This window comes from Micromesistius poutassou (genome assembly GCF_964030765.1).
Source record: "Micromesistius poutassou genome assembly, chromosome: 16".
NCBI classification, from domain to species: domain Eukaryota; kingdom Metazoa; phylum Chordata; class Actinopteri; order Gadiformes; family Gadidae; genus Micromesistius; species Micromesistius poutassou.
The window spans coordinates 14,043,586-14,056,177 of NC_140286.1; the positions used below are offsets into that span (position 1 = coordinate 14,043,586).

The following is a 12,592-nucleotide window of genomic DNA, read 5'->3' on the forward strand; positions in this document are numbered from 1 at the left end:
TCTGCCTGTGTAGTAAAGGGGCTAGTCATGTGAAGGTATCGGATCGGCGCATCGACTTGCGTACATGCGATACCCGATACTGAATTTTAGGCAGTATCGGGAAGAATCTCCGATACTGGAACAACTCTAGTTCACAGTAGAGAGAAGAACAGACGGAGACGGAAGGGACGACCACCATCGTCTTGGCAAAGTGGACGGTTATGAAGAAGCCTCCTCTTGTGCGTGGCGATCCGTCGCAGAACAGAAGGCCTCCTCCGCCAGGACGCCGCCAGACCATCCAACCCCGGCCGAGAGGACAGGCAGGGGGTGTATGGGGAGCGGGGGGGGGCGGGGAGGCGGCTCCGCCATAAGGTTGTGTTTATGGGATGTCAGCTGGGTTAAGACATGCTGAAACATCCATCTGCTGTCCATGGAGCAGACAGCAGAGCCCCTGGCTGTATGCCCGTCTCCAGAAGACAATGCTGCCGCTTCCTCCAGAACCTCCCCCGGCCTGACGCGGGCTGTCCACCGGACCAGCACATCTCATTTGAATACTGCATTCCAAAAAGGAATAGAGATTTGAATATATTTGAATATTTATGTTGAATATACATCAAATAAATGGATTGCTTGAAATGCTTCATTGATGTTGCCCGACAACGACAGAGCAATTTGCAAATGCGCATTAGTCGGAAACCTCTCAGTTCATTTTTGATTTCCAAGGTGTGTTGTCAACACATGTGGACAAACCCGCCACTGGATGCATTGGATAGACCTTCAACCAATCAGAGCAGTGGAACGTGTGACATCAATGACAGCCAACTTGGTTGCTTACAAAGAATCCTCGATAAAATTCCTCCAAATAAATGCCAAAGAGACCGGAAATAATGTGTGTTACTTAAACATGATTCAAGTTCTTGTTTGTGTCACCGATGAATATGAATATGAATTAGAGGCGAACGGCTCCGTTAGCTTTGGGCTTCACATGAATAAGGATCCAGAATGAGTCAGCCGGGTCGGGGGGGGGGGGTAAATAACAATGCAACAAACGAACAATGCGTACCATGATAATTTATTAAAGACCTTAGAAAATAAGTTTTGGCTTTCAAGTCTCCAGAGAGTGATGTCTCAAAACAGTCGAGTCCCAGTCAAGTCTCACAGCAGGGGGTCCCAGCTCAAGATTTTCATTATTGAGCCCATCTCTCAGTAATCTCTCATGTAAAGTCTATAGTAAAAAGAAATGGGTCAATTTAGCGATTTCAACGTTCATTTATTCAAATAATATTCTAATATGTAATGTAAATTTGCCCATCCTAATCTTGACACCCCACCGGCCCCCAGGCCCTGGGAGGGTGCTCCAGTTCATCTATGGGACAAGACCTGCCTCACAGCCATCTTGGTTCCATTCCAAGAAGTCTAAATATAATGTTCACGATTTCAAGAGGGATCATATTTAAACTTCAAACGTTGGTTTTATGTTGTGACTGCGACGTTACAGAACCAGAGCTGAAGTAATCAACGGCAGCCCCCGTGAACACACAACAAGACCAGCAACAATCTACTCTGCCCCGCTGCCAGCCACTGAATTAGACTAATAGAGCGGTGACAACATCCAGACGCATTCATTAATTCTCCAGCTTAACGAACGGAGCGGGAACAAGGCGCTGGAGGTGAGGTCCTCTCCGATTGGTCCCATTGAACGAATAAGCGTCAGGGATCAGGGGAGTCGAGCCAGGATTTGCTGGGTGGCGTAAAGCGGTCGGGGGGGGTTGGACTCCCAAGCCAAAGGACTCTGGGTTCGATCCCCTGATGTCCGCGGTCCAACTCAATAATAAATAGTAAAGGCCTTGAAAGCTTTAAGGATTTGTCATCGATACAGTCCTCGACCAATCGTTAAGCACCTTGAAGGACTGGCCCCTAGGGTCCCATCAGGCCAGGGGTCGTCCAAAGGTCACCTGACAGCCAGCCTCAAACTAACAACCTCTCCACCGAGTCCTGACATGCTCTGCCCGAGGGCCTTTGAGCCAGGAGATCCACCAGACCTCTCCCTGTTCTGAATCTCTCTAGTCTGCGTAACAGTATTCACAGACATTATACAACACCCAGCCGATACGTCATAACCCTTGTCTGCTAACATTGTAACACTGTTTCCGTCTTATTCATATCTATGGTTGTGTTTCTACGTTTGAAAGACAGAGGTGGAGCCACACATGCATGTGTGTCTACGTGTGTTTCTCGTCTATGTAGGTGTGTTTATGTGTTTGTCCTGTCTTTGTGTGCATATTTGTTTATCTTGTATATGTGTGTCTTGTCAATGTGTGTGTGTGCGTGCGTGTGCGTATCTTGTCTATGTGTGCGTCTTGTAAATGTGTGTGTATCTTGTCTTTGTGTGTGTGCATCTTGTCTGTATCTTGTCTATGTGTGTATCTAGTCTGTGTGTGCACCTCCAGCATGCTGCAGTTAAAGGGAGGCGGAACTAATTGAGCATGAATGACAACAGACGACCTCTGATGCTGCGGAACACAGCTGTCAATCACTCATCTGGCCCTGCAAAGCTCTCTGTGTGTGTGTGTGTGTGTGTGTGTGTGTGTGTGTGTGTGTGTGTGTGTGTGTGTGTGTGTGTGTGTGTGTGTGTGTGTGTGTGTGTCAAAGCAACAAAGAGACACAGAGCGAAATTATGTCTTAACTTTACAATCTCAATGGTAGAGGGAAATGTCAGTCAGGTGAAACTCGATGCAGATTGGCTGGGGAGGCTTAGTAGGGGCGGGGCTAAACTAAGGTAATAAATCTGAGCTAGAGCAAGGGAGACGGAGCATTCCATCACTACTGCCACCAGACCCCCGGCATGTCATTGGTCAGAGGGCAGGTTCGTCAGGTGGAAACAGCCGTGTGATTGGAGGACGGAGACGAGGGGGCTGGCTCATTCACACAGAGGGCAGATCGATAGTCCTGCTGCAGTCCTTCACAACCTGGAGTATATTTTACTCTCTTTCTCTCTCTCTCCCTCTACAAGCACACACGCACACACAGGTGAGTACACACACACACACACACACACACACACACGCACACACACACACAAGTGGAAAAAGATGCACTCTACCAGACTCGTAGATTTCTGGGTCCATCTTGTTGGGGAGTTGATGAAAAGGAGCCCACTACTTTAAACCTATAGTCTCGCTCTCTCTCTCACAGCCACTGTCTTCTGCTGTCTCTTGCCCACTGCAACTCAATCTGTCTGTCTCTCTCTCTCCGTTTCATCCTCTCTAGAACACCAACTGCACATTCGCATCCCTTTTTCTCGATGTTGCCCCCCCCTCTCTCTCCCTCCCTCAGCCACCTCTCTCTCTGAGAGGGAGAGGGGGTGGGGGGGAGAGACAAAGTGACCGCAGCAACATAGAGGGCAACCAGCTACGCTACGGCTAACGCTAAAGCCATCCCTGAATGTGCACCAGCAGGGACACGCGCTAGCATGGAGCATGTAAACAAACTAGTTTGAAAGCACGTACATGCACTCCCAGTGAAACACACACTAGCATGTGCACGCACTGGCCGAAATGCATGCTCGCTCATAGGCACCTTAGCATGTACGCACACTAGCTCAAGTACACGCTACCTTAGCTGAAACACACACACACACACACACACACACACACACACACACACACACACACACACACACACACACACACACACACACACACACACACACACACACACACACACACACACACACTAGCATGAACGCCCACTAGCTACAATGCATTCTAGCTCACTTAGCTACCTTAGTCTGTGTATGCACACTAGCTCATAAAGAAATGATAGCAGAGTGCTGTGTGGGGTACTGGTCTGGGGACAGTGAGTCATCGGAGGGCAGTGCTCTGCAGGTGTTTTAATCATCCTGATTACTGAGTAATCACAGGCAGCTGAAATAATGAAGACGAGTTTTACAGTCGGTTTAGGGGTGTGTGTGTGCGTGCGTGTGTGTTGCTGGTTCATCCTCCTGGTGGCCAGACAGACACTATTGTTAGAAAATGATGCGGTTTCAAGGTCGACGCACCAAATCTCTCTCCCACACACACACACACACACACACACACACACACACACACACACACACACACACACACACACACACACACACACACACACACACACACACACACACACACACACACACACACACACACACACACACACAACAGGGCAATATGCTGATGGTGACTGTGTTGATCACACAATGTTGATGAAGCATGAAAACACACATTATCTATATATTGTAATAACCATACAGACCAGCAGAACCCTGCAAATGGACTGGACTGAACTACACTAGACCGGATTATCCTGGACTACATCACACTATATCGCACTGGAAAATACTGGACCGGATTACATCGCACTATTATGGACTGGACAATACTGGACCGGATTATCCTGGACTACACTTCACTATTAAAGATCCCTCTTCAAGATGCAGATAAAAACTGCAAAACAATGAACAATTTCTCTAGAAGTGTTATGCTGTTTATTAAAAAGGAGTTAATGCTTTTAGAAATGGATTCGGGGCTCCGGCAGGAGACAGCCACGGGCAACAATCCCTTTCTCCTCCATGTCGTGGATGGTTCATGTACTCCCCCAATTCCTTCTCAACCATGGCTGAGATAACCCCCACTACGAGTCTCGTTGTGGAAATACCAGAGACGTCAGAGAACCCGACGCAGTCTAGTCTTTTCACCATAGGCATGCTTTACTCAAGCTTGCCTTGTTGTGTTGCGTGGTATGCGGCATAACACCCACAGCAGAACGGTTATCCAAATAACAAAGAAGTGTACAACAACTCTTGCATTACAGTGTGTGTATTCACACACACACATATGTGGCGCTCGCACGGTCATAGCTCATTGACTTAATGGCGGGACAAATTCTCTGGGCGGGCAAAGCAGAGAAAGAGGAGATAACCTGGCCACTTATGACGACATATGGGGCCAAACTCCAAATCGGCGCATCTGAGCTTTGTTTTTTCAAAGGCAGAGCAGGATACCTAGTGCTAGTTTTACACCTAACGCCATTTCTAGCTACTGGGGGACCATAGGCAGGCTAGGGGAACTCATATTAATGTTAGAAAACCTCATAAAGTGAAATTTTCATGCCATGGGACCTTTAAGGACTGAACTAGACCCGATTATACTGGACTACACTATTACGGACTGGAAAATACTGGACCGGACTGCACTGTAACAGATTGTTCTGGACTAGACCACAATGTACTGGACTGGGCTATGCTACACCAGATCATACTATACGGCATTTCATAATGTTTATTAACAATAAGCATCAAGATACTTCCAGGTGACAGAACGCGAGTGGCTTCGACTGACCTGAAGTGATCCAGCCGGCTGCTGTAAACAGAGTTAAAAACATTGTTGTTGATCTGAAGTTGAAACGATGTTGAAAACTATATTAATTTTAGGGATCAAATTATATGGATTTTTTAGGGCCGATACCGATTTTTTTTTCATCAGCCTTAGCCGATGACCGATTCGCCGATACTGCTTATGCTCCCTCAATTTACATCATAAAAGTTATGCAATGACGATAATAAATGTTATATTAATAAATAAATCTCAATTAATCTCAATTAAAAAAAGAAAAAATAATAATAATCTGCAAAAAAAAAAATCGGCCGATACACATAAAAAAACGCAAATATCGGCCGGCCGATAATATATCGTCGATCACTAATTAATATAATATATATTAATGAGACGTCCCGTAGCACCCCTCAAGAAGAAAATCATTCATTCAAGCCATCTACTCTGTTTTCTTGATTGCTCTGCCCTGGTCAAATGACAAGGAAGGGTTTGTTTACTAGCGGTAGTGGTGCCATCGGAGAACGCTTCGGTTTTGCCACCCGGAGGAACGTATTGTGGCGTCATAGTGAATTGTCGTATACCGGGTTGTACTGGACTGGGCTGGACTAGGATGCGGACCCCACCCTGTGTGTGTGTGTGTGTATGTGAATGGGTGTGTGTCACAATGATTCATAGTACCAGGCACTGCCTCTTCCTGTTAAACTAGTTTCAACATCCTTTAATGAGTCCCAGTGTGAGACTAGGGTGTGTTGTCAAACACCACTACTAGGCAGCGATAGGCCACCCTGCTGCCAACAGTCATGTCTACACAGGACTCATAGATATGATGGATGATCACGCCCACTCAGACAAAGGCTCCATCTGATTGGCTAGCATGCTTCCTAGTAAGGCTGGGGGATGTGGAACATTGTAAACACACCGATGATCATGGGGACTAAAACCAGTTTACCTTTCTCCTGGACATTTCAAAAGATCATTTTAAGGGGTATATATTCTCATGGTGAATAATTTATACACTACAACTGGGTTTCAAAAGAAGTCTATGACTTTATTTCATGACGACACAACCCCATTGAAAGGTAAACAACAGTATTGACTCATGGCCCAGCCCCACTGCCTAGTGAGGGCGCCCTGTTGACAGCAGACCTTCTGTTCACTGCACTACTAGTCTGCCCTGATCCTCTTCCTATCCACATCCACCCAGCACTGCGTGGACATGCTGTCAGGCCTCATGCAAGGACCCATAATGCACGCTGCTGCCGGCGTTGGCCCAAGGTCGTCGAGAGAGGTCATTCAGGAGTCGGCGTGCGCTCGCTGTAAACTAATGACCTCATCACACGTAGCGCGTGTGTCACCGAGGTGAACCGCACAACAGTGGGCGAAGGAGAGGGGAATGGAAGGGGGCGTTAGGACTGACCCCGCGTCACCATGGTAACCAGCAGAACACACCCCAGTTGGGCTCCTCAGTTTGGGAACGTTTCAAAAAGCACCACCACGTTGACTGGTGCCACAAAACACATATTTTCACAACCCCCCCACACACACACTTCTATTTTACAAATCCACACACAGAGTACAGCACACAACCAATTATTGCAGGAAAACAAACAGCCACTGAACATACAAAACCCAGTGTGGATGCACATACCAGCAGGCAAGACACATGCACGTGTACACACATACAGCCCAAACCCCCATTTGCCCACCCTCTCTCTTCCTTTGAAGTTATATTTAGGTGAATCCTGCTTTGCTCAACATCCATCCACTGATATGCATGCAAATCAGACAGGCAGACGGACAGAGTGACAGACAGACACGCAGATATGCAGATATGCAGACAAACAGCTGCAACGATGCCAGTACTGAAGTGATGCGTGCCGTCTTGATTCAAAAGTGTGACGGTCGTTGATGCTGATGAACTAGGAAGTAGTTAATACAGTCTGTTTTAGAGGCTTTCCTCAGGCTGCTAGGAAAAGATTTCAAAGCCTGGTACTTCTGCTTATTTACTTTATTTATTTGTGTTGCGCTAGGGAACATAATTTAACATTGGTCTGTCCACATATGTCACATATGCCAGCGTTTCCTCATACGTTGAGCTCAGTGATATCTGTCCGTTTCCATCGAGCTGAGCCTAAGACTACAGAAATATCTCAGACGTCAAACAGCTTCTGTTATCTAAATAAGGTTAAAACTTGAACTGGTTACGGTCAAAAGATCTGAGGGACTTATTTAACTACATTAAAATCCTTTTTGATGTAATAATGTTGAGTGTTATAAACTTTGAGTGTTATAAAAATAAAAATATAATTTTTATTGTCAATTTTTGCATCCATCAAGTAAAAAGACTTGATAGAATACTTTAAGTACCGGTCAGACCATAATAACTTTCACTGTTCCCTTCAGCACTATGGTACATACAGACAGAAACATGGTACATTGTTACAAAGACAGTACGAGGCAACAAAGCCGTCTAGAGACGAACAAAGGACCAGCGCTATACTGCAGCATGGAAAATATTTATTTTCCATTAAATACTATTATTATGTGTTTATGTGTCTATTATGTTGTTTGGCTTGTCAATCCTGCCTTTGTTTGTTCAGGGTCTCCCGTCAATAACAAGCTAATGACGAGCTAATGACGGGCTGATGAACATCCATTGCTACGGCCGTGAACGTCCTTGAGAAACAGCTAGCTAACAACAACATGTTAGCCAAAGGGCTAATAACTACACAGTAGCTCAAGAAATCAGCCCAGAGCTACAGTCTCTATACAAATACGGGACAAAATCATCCATGAAAGTCATTCAAATCAAGGACAGCACAAACACACACACACACACATGCAAAGTATAGTGAGTAGAGTGTTACGCTCCGGTAACATGATCACCATCATCTGGGTCCAGGGTCCACATTGTACTTTCTGAATCTTGTCTTTGGACCTGCCTGAGTCCAGCCCAGCCGTTGTTTTGATATGCAACCGATATATTTGGCAAATCGCTGCCAAATGGTGTTCCTTTCAGCCCCGGTCTCCGTCTCCCCCTCTAGTGGAGCACCACCCATCAGATTGTTATCATAAAGGAACCAGGCTAAGTGGTGAGAACGGGGGGAGATGGATGTTTGGTCGCAGCCCCAGACAGCTGATGTGTGGTCCCAGGGCGCTGGTCTGAGTCTCCACCCGCTGTCTAGCTGACAGAACTTAATAGCACTCAGTTTCTCACATGGCTGAAAGCGTTACAACTAGCATTATTGGCATTGAGGACATTCTAAAGACTAACATTTATCACACATTTCAGCAAAAGAAAATACTCTTATTATAATAGTTCTTGAAAATCGCTTTTGACGTCTCAATGGCTAAAAAATATATAACAACCAAAAGAAAGACAATAACAACTCAAATCTGTGGAAATCTAAAGTCCTTGATTCACCAATCAACTGCGTCATTAAGGGGAAGGTAGGGGTTAGACAGTATAGAGACAGTACAGAGGCGGGTCATTAAGGAGCAGGTCGGGGTTAGACAGTACAGAGGCGGGTCATTAAGGAGCAGGTCGGGGTTAGACAGTACAGAGGCGGGTGATTAAGGAGCAGGTCGGGGTTAGACAGTACAGAGGCGGGTGATTAAGGAGCAGGTCGGGGTTAGACAGTACAGAGGCGGGTCATTAAGGAGCAGGTAGGGGTTGGACAGTACAGACAGGCCATCAGGGAGCATATAGGGGTTAGAGGCCTCTTGCTCTAGGATGCCAAAAAGTAGACTGTGGTAGACATTGGGGATCGAACCCAGGACCTTCCGGCTGTCCAGCACCCAACTAGAATATCCTGCCTCTCTTTCAAGGTCTCCAGGGTCTATTCTCCTCCATAATCACTTGAATGTGGTGCACTTTGAAAGTAATGACAGTCCACACACACACACCTGGCTAACTGGAGCAGCCAGACACACACACACACACAAACGGTGTAGCTATTTTTATTAGCACAATTCACTTTTTTTTAAGTGACCCACAGACACAGAATTGTGTTCAAGACAAAGGAGGCCATTAGAGTCACTGCATTGAATAATTAACATATTAAAGTGTGTATAATTCCCAGTCATTAACACACACACACACACACACACACACACACACACACACACACACACACACACACACACACACACACACACACACACACACACACACACTATTACTTATAATCCAATGAGTGTCATAGATCGTCCCAGTCATGAATAGCCGTTCAACGGCAGATTAAGACCTCAAATAAAGACAAGCAGAGGCATGTACCACACACAGTTCACCTGGGAACCCCCATGTCCCCCCATCTCATATCATCCCCCGTCTGCCATGACGAGGCCCCTGGGCTGGGTCCTCATACCAAGAGCCCGTACTAACCAAGAGCCAGTACTAACCAAGAGCCCGTACTAACCAAGAGCCAGTACTAACCAAGAGCCCGTACTAACCAAGAGCCAGTACTAACCAAGAGCCAGTACTAACCAAGAGCCTGTACTAACCAAGAGCCTGTACTAACCAAGAGCCCGTACTAACCAAGAGCCAGTACTAACCAAGAGCCCGTACTAACCAAGAGCCAGTACTAACCAAGAGCCAGTACTAACCAAGAGCCCGTACTAACCAAGAGCCAGTACTAACCAAGAGCCCGTACTAACCAAGAGCCAGTACTAACCAAGAGCCTGTACTAACCAAGAGCCAGTACTAACCAAGAGCCAGTACTAACCAAGAGCCAGTACTAACCAAGAGCCCATACTAACCAAGAGCCAGTACTAACCAAGAGCCTGTAGTAGGGAGGTGGAGGTCAACGTTTTGGACAGCAGCTATGCAGCCTGATCACTGACTACAGGGTGAGGTACACTCGGGGTGAGGTACACTGGGGGTGAGGTACACTCGGGGTGAGGTACACTGGGGGTGAGGTTCACTCGGGGGTGAGGTACACTGGGGGTGAGGTACAGCCTCACACACCATGTCGACTACTTAACGTAACACAACACGGCGGGTGTGTTAACGTTATTCAGCGTCATTGTGTTCGTCTTAAACCCGACCGAGCCTCGTCCAGCTCACCGCTAGCCTGAGGAGCCTCCCGGTTAGCGGTGAGCGACGTCTCCCGTCGGACCACAGCGCCCGAAAAACGTTCACGAATTACGTTTTTTTTTTTTTTAACGTATTTAACGGGACTTTTAGAGCGTTGTCGCGCGAGGGGTAACCGTCAACACACACACACACACACACACACACACACACACACACACACACACACACACACCACGACCGTTGGCGTTTACGTCATTCTGCAGACACGTAAACACACACATACGTTGACATTCTCACACACACACACTTACGTTGACGTTCCCTCTCACACACACACACACACACACACACACACACATATACGTTGACGTTCTCACACACACACACACACACACACACACACACACACACATATACGTTGACGTTCTCACACACACACACACACACACACACACACACACACACACACACACACACACACACACACACACACACACACACACACACACACACACACACACACACACACACACACACACACACACACACACAGCTTACCGGCTGGCATTCTGTGGCTGTTAATGCACCGCCGTTCCTCTGTCGTGAACACCGGTGGGTCTCCGGTCAGTCGACCGATAACATGTACCCTCCTGTCCGGTAACGTCCCCGGGTCTCACGTCGTCGGGCATCGGACCCGGGTCCCTCCGCGGATGACCGTGACTGACAGCTGACAGCCGAGGAGGATGATGTGTTGTTAATTGTTGACACTCTATACTTGACTCGACTCCACGTTACCGGGATCGATACCCGCCGGGAGTGTTGTGTTCGACACCCCCGATCTGACCGTGACCGAGAGCGGATCGATACCCCGGCGACGTCGGGTTAGAGTATGGTACTCTGGACGTACACGCGGTGTTATGGGAGGTAATTAGTAGGAATACCTGTGAAGCGCGAGGGGAGATTAACCCGCGAGTCTCAACGCTTCCTGCTCGCGCCGCGGTGCGTTCAGGAACAACGCGGAAGTCCAAACTCTGCCCTATCTTTGTTGGGTGTTAACCAGCATACACCTCATTAAAATCATGTTAAAATGCTATGTTTCGTCGCTGGGATCGCCGAGACGTGTTTTTAAGAATATTTTTGTTATTCCAGGATAGATTAATGACGGTGTTACGGCTAATTAAGTTAAATTAGCTCTTCTTTTTTTGTATATGTGTGCATTTCCTGCTGTCAAAACTCATGTAAAAAACATGTAAAAAAAATAATTGCCAAGAGAAGATGCATTTTAATTCATATTTTTATTATTCCAGTTATAGATAAATGACAATGTGCTACTTTTTAATATAAAAGTTTTTTTTTAAAGTTTTTTAAAAACTGCATTTCCAAAGAGTGATAATCTTTATATGCCTGTTGCTTAATAGATTTGGCACCTCACTGACATCTTAAGGTTCTACTTCCTTTCTAGGTGAAGGGAGAAGGAGCAAGGCAGTAAAAAAAAAGCAAGCAGTGCCATTTCTATCCCCTTGTTTCCTTAGCACCAAGCCGGACCAAAGGACCAGTTTAGTCAATCTGTTGAACTCGCTACATAAACTAGCCTTAGTTTGATCAAATAATCCAAAGGAACTGGTTGTAGGGTAGGTGAGGCATTACATGGAGTGAAATGACCAACAGAGAGAGTTGTGTGGGCTCGCTAATCCTCTCTGGACTTTTGCTGCTCAGGCAGCTCGCGAGCAGAGCTGATTAAAGGATTTAGTGAGAGCTACCGGAATCCCAGGCATCTGCTAAGTCCAAGCGCAACACCCGACCCAACAACAAAGATCATATCTCAGCAATTAATCTTCAGAGGAAATCCCCCCCATCATAGCAGGGGGCGGGCTGAGTGGAGGGGGGGCGGTCATGATATTGTCAGAGCAAAGCCTAAGTTTAGACCGCGAACGGCCTTCTGTCAAACACTATTAATTCAAAATGGCTGTACAGTAGCCAGGGTTTAGTGGTCTGTAGGCCTGCCTCTCAGCTGTAGGCCTCTGTATGGCAATCCCTGTTGATTGCTCTTAGTTTGGAGGGCCTTTACATTGTGACCGTAATATGACATCTTGTATATCACGTTTGTGTCAAGCATTTTTCATCAAATATATATGACCAAAATATGTATATACTGCTGAGCTTTTATTGTAGTTGAATGTCAATTCCAGTTCAATCTTCCACT

General features: G+C 46.5%; 1 protein-coding gene across 1 annotated transcript in view; it reads right to left on the reverse strand.

The window, feature by feature from the left end:
• Window positions 1-11,372, reverse strand: part of efr3a (EFR3 homolog A) — a 69,027-nt gene extending 57,655 nt beyond the window's left edge. Inside the window, exon 1 of the mRNA XM_084480443.1 lies at window positions 10,948-11,372. Within this exon, the coding sequence (XP_084336569.1) occupies window positions 10,948-10,957 (10 nt within the window). The 5' untranslated portion in view covers window positions 10,958-11,372. The remainder of the gene's footprint in view (window positions 1-10,947) is intronic.
• Window positions 11,373-12,592: the final 1,220 nt, after the last annotated feature.